At 33.0% G+C, this 18,824-nt stretch overlaps 2 protein-coding genes across 6 annotated transcripts in view; both read left to right on the forward strand.

Moving 5' to 3' along the window:
* Nucleotides 1–18,824, forward strand: part of LOC114305460 (disease resistance protein RPV1) — a 154,045-nt gene that overhangs the window by 77,924 nt on the left and 57,297 nt on the right. The gene's annotated exons all lie outside the window — the stretch shown is intronic.
* Nucleotides 5,317–10,433, forward strand: LOC114292332 (disease resistance protein Roq1-like). Of its 4 annotated transcripts, XR_014329406.1 has the most exons (5): nucleotides 5,317–5,460; nucleotides 5,860–6,395; nucleotides 7,116–8,215; nucleotides 8,304–8,747; nucleotides 8,857–10,433. XR_014329406.1 is itself a non-coding variant. In XM_082868680.1 (4 exons), exon 2 carries the CDS (start codon nucleotides 7,284–7,286, stop codon nucleotides 7,974–7,976), a length of 693 nt encoding a protein of 230 aa, XP_082724806.1. In that variant the 5' UTR covers nucleotides 6,262–6,395; nucleotides 7,116–7,283; the 3' UTR covers nucleotides 7,977–8,215; nucleotides 8,304–8,747; nucleotides 8,857–10,433. The 4 variants fall into 4 exon arrangements, 3 of the variants coding, with proteins under 3 accessions (XP_082724804.1, XP_082724805.1, XP_082724806.1); XM_082868680.1 differs by lacking the exon at nucleotides 5,317–5,460 and having other exon boundaries at nucleotides 6,262–6,395; XM_082868678.1 differs by having other exon boundaries at nucleotides 5,380–8,215.

The following is an 18,824-nucleotide window of genomic DNA, read 5'->3' on the forward strand; positions in this document are numbered from 1 at the left end:
AATAATAATAATAATAATAATAAAAGAAGAGAGAGTGGGGGACATGATGATGAGGATAAAAGGAATAAAACAAAAAAGTGGTTGTGATGTGGTTGATGTTTGTGCTCGGTGGACTAGGATAGTGGAGGTTAAGATATTATAATGGATTGGTATAGGGCAAGTGTGTATGTATCTGCCGGTGATAGGAGAGAGAGAGAGACCAAGACCAAGGGGACAAACTCAGTGGCTTTAGGAGAAAAAGAAAAAGAGGTATGGATGGATTGGGGCAAAAGTTGGCTGCTTCGGGGTCTGTACAGTTTGTGGTGCCCATCTGGGTCATGTATTTAAAAGTGAAGGCTTCAACTTCTGTTCATATTGCTGTTCGGAAAGAGCATACTGATCAGCAAGCTGCTTCAAATTACTTCTTAACCTGAACTTGAAGAATTTGCGTATTATTCTGCATACTCAAGATGGTACCTTATAGAAGTACGATCAAAACTGAGAGGAAACAGGCAATATGTAACCTCATAAAGGTGACTTCACACAGAGAGAGACCACGCAGATGCCAACATCGTCATCATGCTCATCGGGAACAAGACTGATTTGAAGCATCTCAGAGCGGTTGCTACAGAGGATGCCTAAGGTTTTGCTGAGAAAGAAGGCCTTTCCCTTTGACTTTCCGTGTGGGTTTGGCTCCTTTGGGCCTTACTCGGATCTGAGTTCGCCGGTGGAGTCTGTGATGAGCTCCACCGAGACAGATAGTGATGAGGAAGGTATGTGTAGAAAATAAGCTGAATAGGTTGAGGCCCGGCGGGCGGCCAAGGCGAGATTGCCGCCCGCCGGGGAAGCGAAACTATTAGGTTCTAAACCTGCTTTGATACCATGTAAAAATATATGTATTATTGATTGATAAATATTGTTTGATATCTATTACAAATGGTGAGTGGCTCATTATATAGGAGAGGGTGAGTGTAGTAGGTGAGGAGTAGGTGAGGAGTAGGTGGTGGTAGGTGATGGTAAATGGGTGGTAGGTGATGGTAAATTCTAACAGGAGGGATGGGCTAGGGTTAAGGCTCTGATACCATGTAGTTTTAGAGAAGATAAAGAGTTAGGGAATGAGTTAGACTTCATCCCTTTTTTTATTGATAATACTAAGTAATTACAGGAGTGCTATAAGGCATAATTTATGGGCCAGCCCATTACTCCAATCAAGGGAATAAAATAAGAATAAAATACAATCAATATTATTTCCTATTCAATAGTATTTCTATTCTAACAATTTTTACTGTTCCCTGGCTATGGTACATTCACAGCCCCTGGATAGCGCTAAAACTGATTCTATTCTTGCTTGATTGCAGCCCCAAACACCTACATCTTTGTTATCCTATACAAACTCTAAAAGCAAATATATTTTAATAACCTTTCAGTCACAAAGAACTAATTAAAATCAGTTCTTAAAGCTTACTTTTTTCCTGCTTCCATGTTTTATATTTGGCTCACTACTTGTAGGAGTATTCCTATTGGGTTATATATTTAAAAAGTTTGAGAATATCACCCCAACATAGTCTAGGGGAAATAACCTGTGAAGCACTGATTCGAGTCACTCAGTTCTCTTGTTGGATTGCTTAAATCTTCATTGGATGTGAAGTATAATTAAATTGTCAAGACTAGACATACTCCAAAGATCAAAAGTAGAAAATGAATTTGGGAAAGCTTTGCTTTTGTAGATCTGACAGCAAAGCAGATAACAAAATGGTGAATAATTGGGGATTCAAAGGTAAACAAATGGAAGTGGGCCTCTTGATTTCTCCTGCTTTTTAAATTGTCTTTTACATAGATGTTCTATTAATGAAAAAATGATTTTGGAAGTGTTTATTCTGTTGTTGAGAATACTCATTCTTGAGTTTGCAATATTGTTGGGCATGGTCAGTCTGTAGTTTGCACCCCTCTAAAGATGCGCATTATGTGCACCCATTCAGTTATGACATGAAGTACTTGAAGTTATGACCAAGCCACATCAGATTGTGACTTTGATTTATGACTCACCGAGTCATTAGAGTTATGACAAAATGTGATTGGGGTAACTTTGAATTTAAGAACATCTTGCCGAATCCATGTTCATCACTCCCGGAGCTTGATCTTCCACACCTTGAACCACCTCACTGGAATCTGCTAGCGATATCCCCAAATAGCCTTTGAAAACCTTCAAATGACTTCCAAGATCTAAGTGTAATTGGTTTGAAGTGAAATCATCCTTGAAGTGTTCAATTCTTCACATTAGATGCATAGATCTCTCAATTTCTTCAGGGATTTCAAGTTCTCTTTCTCTCCATGAGCTCAGTTCTGATTTTCGTGTTAAGAGAGAATATTGAGTCAGTTAGATCTAAAACTGCCTCAGATCCCATAAGGAATAGGTGACCTGATCGACCTGCACCACTCGAGAGAACACTTCATGGCTCAAATGGTGAATACGACTACTTTGCCATCTGGCCTGACCAAACAGATGGCTCGAGCGGTGACTTCATGGCTTAAGTGATGAATCCATTAAATATGCCACGTAATCAAGTTTGCACCACCCCAATACACTCAGCTTAGGTCCAGGACATGTGGATTCATCTCATATAAGAACCAACCTAGAACCTAAAGGCTAGAACCATTACAACAGAGAGAACTACAACAGAAGAGTGTTTGTCCAAATGCAATTGCCGAACAACTACCTAGACTGAAATTGCCGAACAACTACCTAGACTGAAAGGCTTCAGGACTAACATTGATAATGGTCAGTATGTAGTTTACACCCCTCTAAAGATGTGCACCCATTGCAGTTATGACACAATGTGTGTGAAGTTACAACGTGATGTGCTCAAAGTTATAACCAAAAACTACATCGTATTGTAAAGTTGATTTACCACTCACCGAATCATTAGAGTTATTATGACATAATGTGATTGGGTCCTAACTTTGATCACATTGCATCGTAATTTTGTGCACATTGTGTCGTAATGAGGGGGATGCACTACAAATTCAGCCTATTGGGTATGATGCTATAGAATTTACAAAAAATAAGTTGACTGAAGTTGGCGTTATAAGAAGCACGGATACTTCTAAAAAGGCAGCGTGTTTGTGTCGGACACTTCCCGACATGTGTCCGACACTCATCCAAACACGTCTTATTTTAAATAAATAAAAAAAAAAAAAAAAAACTTGGATACTTGGAGGATACACGTGTCCATTGATTAGACAAATGAAATTAATTATAATTTTGAACAAAATAACATAAAAAACGATGATAAAAGAAAAATAATGTCAATTTATAAATTAGGCCTTGTTTGGGATAATCCACAAAAGCCAAAAAGTCATTAAAAAAGTCAAAAAATTCATACTATTTGGGAGAAGCTTGTGGGGGAAAGCCTAGAGGGCAAAATTATTATTTTGCCCTTTGAATTCAACTACCCAAAAGTCAAAAAGTCAACAAGGGTAGAATGGTCATTTTGTTTTTACTACAATATTTTATTACACATCTTTTCGTCAAAAGTTAAAAAGTTATCCCAAATATACATTTTTTTTCTCTATTTTTAAGCCAAAAAGTACACTTATATAGCACATCCCAAACAACCACTTAGTGTTATATTATATTTATTTATTATCTTGGGTGACTAAACTCAATTTATTCCTATCAATTGGGAGGTTAATAAGTGTTTTTTCAAGAGTCTTACTAGTTGATGTATGGCTATTTGACTATTTGATGACATCTGTAATTTAGCTATGTAATTAAGGGATCCTAAAAATCTTTGTAATTGGGTTTTGTCTAAGATTTCATCAAAAATCTTAGAAGCAAACTCAATAGATTGACTTATAGGAAGAATAGTATTTTGGTAAACTTTATAACCTAAAAATCTAAATTGGATCAATTTAATCTAGATATATTTAAAAAGTATAAAAGTTGTACAAAAAATTTTAAAAATAATCATTGAATACAACAAAATAAGATAATGTATTGAATTTTTATATTTTTGTATTTTTTTTTGTATTTGGTGAATTTAAAAAAAAAAAGTCACAAAATATTATACTTCTTAAGTATATCTAGATTAGGTGTATCTAAAAAATAAAAAAATTGTATAATATATTAAAAAAATTCAGTAAAAATAAAAAGAACACAAAAAATAAAAAAAACTCAATTTTTTGTTGAGTTAAATCAAAGAAGATTATTGTTATTTCCCTTGAAATGACATGAACAAAACATCTGTATTATTTTTTTATGGGGGCTTTACGTGTAGGTCTTAATAAGTGGACTTATTGTCTAATAGGTCCTATGATAATTAATGACATTTTTCATTAAATATTATTAAAAAATGTTACTAATTATTAATTTTTAGCGACAATATGACAATTTTGTCACAAAAAATGTCACTAATTATAAGTTTTAGGAACAGTTTAAAAAAATCGTCACAAAAAAAGTGTCATTAATTCACAACTTTTAGCGACAATTTGAAAAATTCGTCACAAAAAAATGTCACTGATTGTAAGTTTTAACGACAATTTATAAAAATAATGACAACAAAAAGTTACTAATTGTCAATTTTTAGCGACACATGTAAAAAAATCGTCACAAAAAAATTATTTTTAGCAACGATTTTACCAAGACTTATTTTCAATAGGACTGGATGAGAATTAAGTCTAACTATTAGGACTTATTGGCAGTTTACCCTTTTTTTTTTTTTATATGTATAAAGGATAAGGGACAAATATGTCATTTTAATCTAACAGGGGGGTAAGTGTAATTTTTCAAATGTGAGGGATGATCTGTATTAAATAGAAACCTTAGGGGGTACCAATGTAATTTACCAAAAAAAATAATTAAGTCAATCTAATAACATTCATAGTCTTTATTTTATTATATTTATCTCCAAAAAAGTATACGATGTATTTTAAAAACATACTTGTTATCCAATTTTACGAGACAAGTATGATAAAATAAACATCTTATAATTATTAAATTAATCTAATTTTTTTTATTTATGAATAATACATCTAAATAGCCTTGCAAATTAAATAATTTCAATGATTAAATATGAGTGCTACATCTTTTGAATTTTGACTTGCTCAATTCACTTGAATTTTAGTTTGTTGGTTATCCGGCCAATCATCCAGAAAGAAGGTGATAGCTAAAGTTGATAAGAGTGACAACTGCAGTGACTAAGTGTTGCACCGAACGTGTAGATAATTGTCCAAGCAATCAACTAGAAAGCACAAATTCAAATTTTCAGACAAACTTAAATTCCAACTACCAATTATTTTTATTAAATATAAATTTGACAAAAGTCGAACCTTAACGGTAGTCAGTCCACAAGGTTGACTTATTCCTTTACCAATTTGCTGCGCCATATGCTGCTTGGTCTGTCTTCATTCTCTCGTTGTTTGATCTCTAACACTAAAAAGCGCTCAATCCAAATCTTAGGGACCTTCCAACAGCAAAAACAGGTAACCTTTCAATTACAAACAACTCATCTTTCCCACTGTCATTATTCATCATTTACTAAATTTTTACCAATTTTTTCATCAAATCAAGCCAAAAACACACCAAATTTGATGAAAGAAACTTTTGGGATAAACTTGATGAAGTTTTTAAGTAAGTGAGGATTGGAGCATTCAATTTTTTCACCAAATCAAGCTTTTAGTTAAATTTGATGGAAAGCTATTGGAGCATCCCATACTTATAAATTAAGCTTTTAACCAGTTTTTTTACTCAAATTTGATAAATAATTAAAAAAATAAAAATGAAGGACTTTGTTTGTTCTTGTGTTCATTTTGAGTTGGGTTGGTAGTTTCATGGTTAATTTTGTGGTTCAGAGAGTTACTTCTTTGAGAAATTGTATGTAGCATTCCTTCAGTTATATCATAAGGGTTTGCTCAAAGTCAAATGACCTCCTCTTCCACGCCGCCTCGATGCACTAATCATGTGTTCTTGAGCTTCAGAGGCAAAGACACCCGCAAGGCCTTCACTGACCACCTCTACACAGCATTATTAGGTTCGGGTTTTCGCACATTTAGAGATAATGATGGTATTGAGAGGTGTGAAAATGTTAAATCAGAACTAGACAATGCAATAAGAGAATCAAGGAGTTCAATAATTGTGTTTTTCAAAGACTATGCTTCTTCCAGATGGTGCCTTGATGAACTTGTGATGATACATCAGGACATGTAATTTTACCTGTCTTCTATGATGTGGATCCTTCCCAAGTTAGGAAACAAATGGGGAGTTTTGCAGAAGCATTTGGTAGACACGAAGAGCGATTCATGGGGGAAACTAATGAAAGGAAGGAGGAGTACCTGAGGAAAAAGGTGGAAGGGTGGAGGGCGGCACTTAGAGAAGTTGCTGATCTAGCAGGGATGGTCTTACAGAATCAAGCTGATGGGTAATTTCCTCATATCTTTATTACTTAGACTTCATTTGGTAATGCATTATGAAACTGTTTTTGAGTTATTAAAAACTGTAATATTCATTATTTAGTTTTAATAAGAGTTCGCCACCTAGTGCTGTGGCGAGTGCTATCCCACCTCAGATTTGTTTGTGGTTGTGTGGATTTGAGTTACTGGAATCAGTTTCTCTACCAAAAAAGTGGGGCTGAGGTGCTGTCGAACATATATAAGTGAACAACATATATGTTAATATACTTTATACAAAAACATGTGCTGGTAGAAGTTGATTATTGTGATGATAGTTGCCATGGTGGTAAAAGTTTTTAGGAATAGCCCTTTTGCATAAATATTGCATATCATTTTATTTTGGTGGGCAGTTGTGTATTTAATTTGTAGTGGAGTCTTCCTCTTTTTCTTCTTCTTCTTCTTCTCTCTCTCTCTCTCCCCTGATTGTTGAAGTCTTCCCCAAAATAGCACAACAATTAAGCGAGTAGAGAAATCCTATTATGCTTTTTCTATAACGTTCCTTGCTTGGCTAGCCTATTCTTTAATTCAATTTTGTCTTGCACAACCACACATTTTGTGTAATCACATTTTCTTATCAAACTTTGGACAAACTATTTGGTATTTTCCATTACTTATGCAAGTAGTTTAGTATTATTTTAAGTCATGGCATGCTTATCATGCTTTACTTTCCACTTATCTGCAACTTGTAGGCATGAGGCAAAATTTATCCAAAAAATTGTCAAGTGATTGGGGATAAGTTGAACCGCATAGTCTTAAATGTTGCTCCCTACTTAATTGGAATAGGATCTCGAGTCAAAAACAGTAGTTCATGGTTACAGGATGAATCAACTGATGTTGGCATAGCAGTGATTTATGGAATGGGTGGAATAGGGAAGACAACCATTGCCAAATTTGTTTATAATTTGAATTTTGAAAGATTTGAAGCTAGCAGCTTTCTTGTAAATGTTAGAGAAATTTCAGAACGATCCAATGGTTTAATTCGTTTACAAAGGCAGCTTCTTTCGGACATTTTAAAGAGGAAAAAGGAAAAAATAAGCTGTGTTGATGAAGGAATCATTAAGATTAAAGATGCCATTGGTTGCAAAAGAGTTCTTGTAGTTCTTGATGATGTGGATCAGCGAGACCAGTTTGATGCAATAATTGGAATGCGCAATTGGTTTCATCCAGGAAGTAAAATTATCTTAACCACCAGGCACAAGCAACTGTTAAAGGCTAATGAAGTTTATATGATGCATAAGGTGGAGAGATTTGATGATGATGAATCATTAGAGCTTTTCAGTTGGCATGCCTTCGGACAAGACCGTCCCATTGATTGTTATGTTGAGCATTCAAAAAGGGTAGTACAACACTACGGAGGCCTTCCATTAGCTCTTCAAGTTTTGGGTTCTCTATCTGGGAAAAGCTTAAATATATGGGAAAACGCAATAAGAAAATTGGCGGCTATTCCTGATTCTCAAATTCTAAAAAAGCTGAAAATAAGCTATGATTCTTTACAAGATGACCATGACCAAAATTTATTCCTTCATATTTCTCGTTTCTTTATTGGATAGGGCAAAGATTTCACTATTAGAATCCTAGATGAATGTGGTTTCTCTACCGAACAGTTGGGATTCAAAATCTCATTGACAGATGTCTCTTAACGATTAATGAACAAAACAAATTGATGATGCACCAATTGCTTTGGGACATGGGAAGAGAAATTGTTCGCCGAGAATCACCCAAGGAGCCGGGTAAACGAAGCAGATTATGGCACAACAATGATTCCTTTAACGTTTTGAGAGATAAAACTGTGAGAAACATACTACTCTTTTACCTATTTAATTTTTTTTTGGGTTCATGGATGTTCTTTTCTTATTCAAGATGTTTTATCTTATCAGGGAACAGATTCAATTGAAGGTCTTTTCCTTGACATGCATGTGCTAGGGGAAGGTAATTGTTCCATGACAAGCTTTGGTGTTAATAATGCAAAACGACCCCGCTTTGAAGAACTTAGTGACAAATCATTGCTTGCAGACCAAGGCAACTCACTGAAACGACATTGTTTTGGTTTCTTCTCCTGGCACCCAATAAACATTGGTGTAAGAAATTCAAATCAGGTTGAGTTGGAAACTGATGCATTTGCAAGGATGCACAAACTTAGATTGCTGCAGCTCAATTATGTAGAAACCACGAGAGGGTACAAGGACTTCCCTAAAAGATTAAGATGGTTGTGTTGGCATGGATTTCCTCTAAAATCCATACCGAGTGATTTTTCTATAGAGAGCCTAATTGCTCTTGACTAGGGCAATAGTAGGTTGGAACAAGTTTGGAAGGGGACCAAGGTATGATTAATTATTATTTATTTATTTTTATATTTTTTTCTTCTACTGATCTTTTATTTTCAGGACCAACATATGAGTTCTGTAAACTGTTTTTGTATTTTTATTACAGTTGCTGGGATTATTGAATTCCTCAATCTCAGTCATTCCTATGGCCTCACCAATAACCCTAACTTCAACGGACTCCCTAATCTTGAGAATTTGATCCTTAAGGATTGCATAAACTTGGTAGAGGTTCATGAATCAATAGGGAAATTAGGGAGGCTTGTTTTCTTGAATCTAAAAGGTTGCAAAAATCTTGAGAAGCTTCCGAGCAAAATTGGTCATCTTACATCCCTTGAAAAACTCATTCTCTCTGGTTGCTCAAAGCTTGATCAGTTGCTTGAGTTGGGAAAGATGAAATATTTAACAGTGCTCCATGCAGATGGAACTGCCATAAATAGAATAGCGACTACCACTAGTGAGGATAAATCATGGAGTTCGCTCTTCTGGTCTTGGGTATTGAAACCAAGAAAAAGTACAGAATCCATCTATTTCCATTAGCTTCTTTACCAGGCTCATTAGTAAGCTTAAGCCTTTCAAATTGCAATCTGTCAAATGATGATCTTATGAAAAGTCTTGGTAGCTTATCTGTGTTGCAAGATTTGAATCTTAGTGAGAATCCAATTTCTAGCCTACTGGAGAGCGTCAAAGGTCTTAATGTGCTCCAATCACTTAGGTTATCTCGTTGCACAAGACTCCAATCACTACCAGAACTTCCAATGAGTTTAGAAATGTAGAATATAGATGGATGTAGCTCACTGGGAATGGTAACAAATCTTCTTAACTTGTTGAGATCTCTGATTTTGTACTCAAGTGATTGCGAAAAACTAGTTGAGGTTCAGGGGATGTTCAAGTTAGAGCCTATTGGAAATGCTGGTGCAGAAATGATTAACAACTTGGGCCTAGTTGATTTGGAATCCATGGGAAGGCTTGAGGTGGAATTGCTGAACAACATGATATCCACAAGAGAGAAGGGTCCAGGGAATGCTCTCAAAATCTGCAATTTTATTTCAACATTTATTCTGATCTGATCTGCAGGGTTTACAGATGAAGAATGAAGAAAAGAAGATAAAGAGGAAGGATAATAGCAGAAGGGTGACTTGCTGCAGGCAATGGCCGGGACAAGAACATTAGTGAACTCCCTTTTTGTTTGATGTGTTTTTGTTTTACTCAATTTCATTGATTACTTGCAATAATAACCCTTGTGTTATTCTAGCACCACCTTCCAAAAATGCTGAGATTTGATATTTAAAACAACAAAACAATGTTTATGTTTTCTGAAATCGATGGTCAGTCCCAGGCAGTGAAGGTATCAACCATTGGTCAACTCTTGCTGAAGGGACTAGCAAAATCAATTGTGATGTGACTTTCAGCCTTTCTAAGAACGCTGTTGCATTTGGAAAAGAAGGGAGAATTATCCTTCTGCCAAACTGGATGTCCTCAAGGAGCTGATGCAGGTTTATGCTTTAGATTTTCCATTGGATTTGTTCTTCGATCATTCATGGAGTCATAGTGTAACCTGCTCAATTGACAAACCATATTTTGTTGTAAATTTTGAGAGTCCAACCAAAATAGGAGTTTACGTGTATGAGTTTACGTGTACTCTTTTCACATGATTTGAGTCTCCAGTAATTCCTTGTTAGTTTCCATTGTCCTTATTTTTTCAGCAATTCCAATTTCTTCTGTATACAATTCAGCCAAATCTGCACCGAATCCTGCTATTTTCTTTCTTGTATTGGTAAATTTAGAAACATTTTTGTGCTATGTTCAGGCAGTCTAAGGCAGCCAAATTCCATTACATGTGTCAAATCTGATTTAACTCTCTCATCTTTTTCTCTCTAAAAGTGTGGGGGAAAAAATGTATAAATAAATAGAGCATACAAACCGTACTGAGTTTTGCTTGTAATTCTTGATTATTGAGAGTTGATTAAGATGGACTAGATCAAGGAGAGCTCGTTTTCAACCTTCAATTATTCCTTTGCTCAGTGGATAATGAAGTTTTATAGATCTAATCTTGTGTTTAATTGGAGAATTTGATGAGAAAAATAAAAAAAGAAAATGACATGTAATCTCATTTTTTTTTTTTTTGAGAGTGGGGTGGGTGCTGTCACAGCAAAACGGGACAATTTTGTTTTAAAAAGCAAAAAAAAGAAAAATTGAAACAGACCCCTTTTGAGCCACCGTTTTACTGTATTGTAACTTTTAGGCTTAGGTTGATTTTAGAAAAAAAAAAAAAAAAATAGAAGTAAATATATATATATATATATAATTTATAATATTTTTATTTGTCTCAAAATCAATTTTTTATAATTTTTTTTTTGACAAATTACGACGACAATCTCTATATTTTGATTCTTATGTCATTTTAGTCCTTATAATGTCAATTGGCTTGATTTTGATGTTGAATTTATATTTTTGTCTCAATTTGGTCTAATTGATTACAATTTTTAATTTTTTTTTAATGAAAAATATGCATATAAGTGTCATGTGTTATATTTTTTAAGGTAAAATTATAAATTTACTCAACTCAGTTAATTAATCTCAATCAATTTACTGATAATTTAAAAAAAAAAAAAAAACTAACCATATTGTCAATTGGATCAAATTGAAACAAAATCTAAAATTAAGAGTTAAAATTGAGTTAATTGAAAGTATAAGGATCAAAATGACCCGAGGGATTAAATTTAAAGACCATTGGTGTAATTTGCCAAAATATTTTAGGGTAAATTGCACCAATAGTTCTTATATTTTGTCTTTGTATTTTCGATTTATGTAATTTTAATTGACTCGATTTGACTATATACTTTTCACTTTGTCCTAGCTTGATTCAATTCATTATAATTGTTAAATATGTTTTGTATAAAAAATGAGCATAGAAGCTGCATGTGTCACGTTTTAAGAGTAAATTTGTAAACTTTATCAATTTGCTGAGTTAACATCAATCAACATAATAATTATTTTTCATCAAAAATTCTAACGTTATTATCAATTGGACCAAATTGACACAAAAAACTACAATTAATGATCAAAATTGTTTTTTAATTTTAAATTTAGCAGAAATTTTATCCGTAGTACCTAAATTTGGTCCATTGTGTTATATTGGTCCCTACACGTTCAATTGACTCAATTTTGCTATTTAATTTTAGTTTTTTTTTTATATCAATTTTTTTCAATTGATAATGACGTTTAGATTTTTGATGAAAAATAATTATTAAGCTGATTGATGTTAACTCAGTAAATTAATAAACTTATAAATTTGCTCTTGAAACGCTTATATGCATATTTTTCATTAAAAAAAAATAACCTCGAATCAATTATAAAAATGATCGGTACAATTTATCCTTAAAAAAATTAATAAAAAATTAATTTTGAGACAAATAAAAATATTATAGATTTTTTTGTACTTCCCATTTTTTCCCTAAAATCAACCTAAGTCTAAAAGTTACACTACAGTGAAACTGTGAAAAGCCGTTTATTTGTTTGTTTGTTTTTTTTTTTTTTTTTTGCAATAAACAAAACGGCCCGTTTTGGTTGTCACAACACCCTCCTCATTTCCTTTTTTGTTAGGTTATAATAAAAAATAAAAGGAAAAAAAAAAATAAGTGAGAGAAATATAATCTAATTGAACCAAACATAACTAGTAATTCAAATCCTATTAATTTTTTCTCCTTTTCTTTCTATTTTCCTTTTCATTTCCCACTTCAAAATTTTCAACTAAACACAGCCTAATGGAAAGGAAAAAAGAAATGCAATCTCATTTTTTTTTTTGGTTATAGTGAAAAATACAGGAGAAAAGAAAGTGAGGAAAATGCAATTTCACGTTTTATCTTTTGAATTAGCTATATTTTTTCTACAATTCTCAACTCTACTAAACATAACTTGGAGTTCGAATTCTATCAATTTTCTCATTTTCTTTCTATATCTCTCATCAAATCCTCTAATCAAATTCAATCTAAAGAATTCAAGAGATGAATTGAGTCGAGGATTCAACATGAGTGCTCCAATTCCAATGATAAAAATGGTGAAAGAAACAACACAAAGGATCCAAAGCAATAGGTGTGAATTTGCTAGGTACTGTGAGAGGTTTTGATTCGTATTGTATCTTATTCTTCAAAGTGAATAGGTACTTGACCTTTGGGCTTGTGATTTTTTTAATCATCATTGGAAGTGTTCTAATAGTGATTGTTTTCCACAGTAAAATTGATTGCGTTTGATTGATTCAATTGTTAGATGGATGAAATTCACGTTTGTAAATATTAGATTAGATCTATCATTGTTTTATTGAGAATAAGTAAATAGTTTTTGTTAGGGATTAGCTCGTCTTTAGTCTACTTTGTTGACTAGATCATGTTGTTTGAGTCCAAGGGCTCATAATGAGTTCCATCTCGATGATTTGAATCTTTCATTTTTAAAGCACGTGTTGTTTATCCATGAAAAAAAATCAAATTGATCCGATAACCATAGTTACGTTATTTTATGGCATTTATTTAAAAAAAAAACCATAAATATTATTTAAAAACTAGACAATTCATATTTTAGGAAACAAAGGTAATAAACTAACGTGGTTACGGTTATTGGATCGATCTGATTTTTGTAATGGATGATTTACACATTGTTTCAAAAATGAACGATTTGAATCATTCAGATGGGATCCGTAATAGGTCGCATGAGCCCAAAAAACACAATCTAGTCCAAGACAACCTATTGCTTATTCATTAATAGTTAATAATGTCTTAATGTAATTTATTTTAAAAATAATAATAGAAAAAATGATAAATAAGTCTATTTTTTAGATTTACTTTTCATATTTAATGATATATAAGTGAGATAATTATTTGATAATTATAAAAGATAAAAGAAAGAGAACTATTTTAAATATTTTAAATTTAAAAAATAAATATAATTCTTAGATTTAAATAATAATGTTTTAATAATAGTTAGTTGATTCGACTTCTACTTCGACTTCGATTTCGACTTCGACATTTTTTTTTAGTAGTTTTTTTTGTTTTGTTTCGTTTTATTTTGTCAGTGACAGTGTGAATCCAGCTATGTGCATTCACACTCTCTCTTTCTCAGCATCTTGGTTCACCCCTCTTTAATTCGAGAAATTATTGTGTATTCCCTCTTTAAGTTTGATGAAAGAAGTGGAGCTCATAAATTTGTATTAAGCGATTAGAGAATATAAAAGATATGACGAATTATTTTGTGAGGAGCATTGCCACCTATGCGCCTAAGCAACTAATAATTTTTCCTTTAATTCCCCACTTGCACTTCTTTCGTTATGATTCGACCACCGACCCTGCCTTTGTCCAATCTCACTTTTTGACTATTTTTTTAAATTTTTTTAATTATCAAACTTATGCTTTTTCGTAATTTATATTTTATATTTAAATAATTTTTAACTTATTTTTGAAATATATTTTCAAAACATGATTACGGCTTTTTTTAATAAAGTAATTGAAGTCGAAAATATAATTTTAAATTTCAAATTATATATTTTAAATATGACTTTACAAAATAATAAATATATATAAAATAAATTCAAAATAACTTTACATAAAAAAAATTATATAATACACACCTTAAAAAAGATATATATTATACGTCCATTTATGATTTTTGTGATCTTTCGCGATAAATAAAATTTTCTTTGTTGCTAAAAAAAAAATAATAATAATTTTGTGGTGTTTGTTATTATGATTTTATTTGGACTCAATATGGCATTGTGATTGTTATTTTAGTTATGATCGAAAATGTTTTGCTTATGCCTCAAATGATTTTTGGTCGTGATTTTTTTTTTATCGGTAAAATAGAATTATTCTTGATGAAAGAACATAAAGTACAATTTGATCAAGTTATTGGCTATGGTCTATTTTGGTATTAATTATGACTTATTGTGATATTGGTTATCAGCTATTATGTTTATTATTTTAATTATGACTGAAAAAATATTTGATTATATCTTAAATTGCATTTGGTTATGAGTCTTTGTATTTTTTTTAGTTATAACTAAAAATGATTTAATTATAATATTTGTAGTATCAATGTCACAAATTGTCATAATGTATATACACGCCAAAAAAAGGTGTATTATACCAGGAAAATGCTCTGGTGTGCAAGGCACACCATACGCAACCCTATTACAAAATTATGTAAGTTAAATATAAATTCGCATAAGTTCGTGAAAACTTAAGACTTGTGTAAATTTGTATCCAACTTACGCATTTTTGTGAGATTACTTATGTAGATTTCTAAAAACTAATCTAATTTTATGGTAGGATTGCATACGGTATACATGCATACCGGAGAATTTGTTGTTCAAATTTTGAAATTAAATAAATAGATTTATGAAGAAATCAAATTATATATATACTAAGAACACATACTAATAATTACAATTAAATTTCAACAGAAATACACAAAACAATAAAAGGGTAAAGAGACGAAACCGAAGCCTGCACGGAAGCAGTTTCCTTAAAACAGATTTCGCCGCCTCACTGGTCGAGTGCTTGAGGAATCCCGGCGTCTGTCTCACAGGATACGACTGTCAAAACCAGCTACGGCAGAAGCACTCTCTGTCTAGTTTAGCGAACAAAACAGTGGCAGCACTCTCTCACTGTAGGAACTTTCAGGCAAACTGACTTGTGAAATGGAAGTAAAATTTCTGTGTTTGAGACTTGACAGGAGGGTCTCAATTTATACATGTATAGGGGAGAGAGGAAGAGCCTCCAGCCTTTATGGCTGTTCATAATGCACCATTAACCTCTGCAATAAAGGCAGGAGTTACAAACCCCATTAATGCAGGAGTTACAAACCCCATTAATGCAGGAGTTACAAACTTCATTACCTTTTTTCCATGAAGCTAACTTCATGAGGTAATTTCTCATTCAAATCTCAATGGTTTTTGGCCATTTTATCTGTGGTGTAAAGATCTCAATGCAAAGTATCTAGACCCACTTGGACCCAACACAATAGATGGTTGGGACCCACTTTAATATTTAATTAAAGTCACCAAAAAACCATTTTTTCCAACAGAATTTTCCATTATTGGTATACATGACATTTTTAAATTTAGAATTATGTAAAATATACTGAATTTGGTAAATAAAAATTAAAAATCTCCACTTTCTCAATATCATTATCCTTGTCCACAGTAATGCTATGAACACACAAAAATAGTAGGGGTGAGCATGGTCCGGATTGGACCGGATTGGGGTAAAACCAGGACCAATTCGTTATCTACGGTTCTTGAAAAATTGGAACCAATCCAATCCGTTTAAATCATGGAACCAATCCGAACCAATCCATTTAAACATGGATTGAATCGGTTTAGGACCACGGATTCACATAATTAAATAACAAAAAAAATATATATATAACACTTTAATTTCATAAAAACATAAACATAGTGTTATATAGTTCCACAATAGCAACATGTTTTTCTATAATAGCAACATACTGTTTTAAAATTTAAACAACCATAAGAAAACTGGTTTCACCATAAAAATTTAGACCATTATAAATTAAAACTAAAAACTAACGAACAAAAGTAATAAAAGAAGATATTATACGGGTTTAAGTTTGAGTTTAGGTTTTATATAGAATAAGAGAAGATACTATGAGGGAGGATGTATAATAAAAATATAGACTATTTGCATACGGTCCGGATCGGTTCCAATCCGGAACCGTGGGGTTCAATCTGGAACCAATTCGTGGACTACGAATTTTTAATTCTTCAATCTGGAACCGAACCATGGATTCAAAAAACCAATCCAAACCTATCGGATTAGACTGAACTGGATCGAATTACGGATTTCACTGATTACTTACTTAGCCCTAAAAAATAGAATATAAATGTCTCGGAAGGGATGAGATGGGATATCCCCACCCCTTATGAAATGCCTATATCACATTTTGTAGATAATTTCTGTGCACATAAATTTATTATTCTTATTATTTTTTTATTACCCCCACCTTCCTAGCTGCTTCTTCAAAGCCCAAAATGTCAAAAAACAATTATGGTAGCATTCACTCCTTAAAATGTCCATTCACTCGCTTTGAAGCTTCCGGATAAATCATAAATCAACAGGTAAATTATGGTAGCATTTCCTCAACCTTTATTATTATTATTATTATTACTTTTACTTAGTTCTTCCTTTTAGATATATGACAGATAGCATTCATCGCATCCCATAGCTCTTTTGCCCTTAATTCTCTGTGGAGCTTTAATCCAGTGGACATTGTTAGAGCCCAAGAAGCCTCCTCTTCCAATTCTCCATGTAGTTATCATGTGTTCTTGAGTTTCAGAAGTGAAGACACTTGCAGTAGAAATTTATTTTTAAAATTTTAGTAATTTTTTTTACCTATTTCTCATTTCCATATTATATTGAATTATATTTTCAAATCATGATTACGACTTAAATTTTTTTAATAAAGCAATAAAAATCAAAAACACATTTTAAAATTTTAAATTATATTTTTAATATACGATTTTACAAAATAATATATATATGTATATATAAATTCAAAATAACTTTAAGTTAAAAAATTCTATAATACACATTTTAATTATGACTGAAATATATATTTATTATATCTCAAATGACGTTTGGTCATGACTCATTGTATCTTTTTAGTTATGACTAAAAATATCACAAATTATCATAACTTATACATGATATATACCCAAAAAAGAAGAAGAAAAAAATGTATTATAAAATGGACCCTTTTAAGTTTTAAAATTTCCTATAACATATATATAAAGAGGAAATCAGCATGAATATAACACAAGATGACAAACGTATCTAAAGCCCAATTGCCCTCCACGCCATTTTGTTGGTTACTTATTATTTATTATTTACTTATCGATAAATTATTCTAACGGTATCTATAGTATGATTCTTATATCACTTTGATCCTTAAATTTTTAATTGTGACATATTTGATCTTAAATTTTGAATCTTATTTCAAATAAGAACAATTGAAGATACCGTTTGAGAGGGTAATTTTTGTAAAAATTGGGCCGAGCTGGGAGATGGTCATTATGGCCCACAATACGAAGGGCTGAGTAACAAGGCCGTAAAGTTACTCCGGCCCAAGAGAGGTACAAAATTACTCCGGCCCGAGATAAATGTAATGTTACTCCGGTTCGGAAGCGGCTTGGAGTTAGGCCGGTCCCAGAGTTTGTCCGATCATGGCATATTGTGGTTAGAACGGTCAGAACCTTGCTACTCGGTAGCTCAGTCTAAACAGACCATGGTATGTACATGATAAAACCGAGATAAGATGTAGCGAAAGGAAGAACCGGACTAAGGATAGTTCGGCCTACTCTGCGGCTCAGTATAGCCATAATTACTTCGGTCATGTTGGAGTTCGGCCGTGGTAAAAACCATCTCATTTGGTTTAAGTAGTGAGGGGGGTGTTGAAGGATAAGCATTATCTTTCAGGAGTATGAATCCTAGGAGGACTCTGCATGGAGGAGTAGAAGTCCTACTAGGATTATGCCACACAAAACCTATAAAAGCTCACAAACATCACCTTGGGAGAGGTAACACACAACTTTGCTTTTTGAATACACGGAGCTTTTGTCTACTTGTCAAACTTACTGACTTAGGCATCGGAGAGGTTTCCGGCACACACCCGCCGGCTAGCTCACGTTTGTGTTTTCAGGTGATAAAGCGATGACGTACGGAGGAGCACAGACTTGATCAACAGGATTATACGAGAAGGTTTATTTCTTTCCCGTACAATTAGCGCCGTCTATGGGAAAATCAGACAGGACAAAACCTCTTGATTAAGCCTCTCCTCTTTACAAACAATGGCGCACATTGAAGAATTGCCACATTCCGCCATCGACGGGCAAACTCTAGATGGGGGCACAAGGCGTGAAGGATTACCTTCTGTCCCTCCCATGGTGGACTTGGAGTCCCAGCGACATAACCCCAGGAGAGATACTAGGGGAAGACGGACTCACAGCCCCCGTCAATCTCATTCTCAAAGTCCTGACAGGCAAAGGCGGAGAGTTGATCCTCAAGTTCT

The sequence above is a fragment of the Camellia sinensis genome, chromosome 5 (genome assembly GCF_055761805.1).
Source record: "Camellia sinensis isolate YWXY chromosome 5, ASM5576180v1, whole genome shotgun sequence".
Lineage (NCBI taxonomy): Eukaryota > Viridiplantae > Streptophyta > Magnoliopsida > Ericales > Theaceae > Camellia > Camellia sinensis.

What these genes read in the sequence shown, in the direction of transcription:
- LOC114292332 (XM_082868678.1), top strand. Translation starts at nt 7,284, where the DNA reads ATGGGTGGAATAGGGAAGACAACCATTGCCAAATTTGTTTATAATTTG.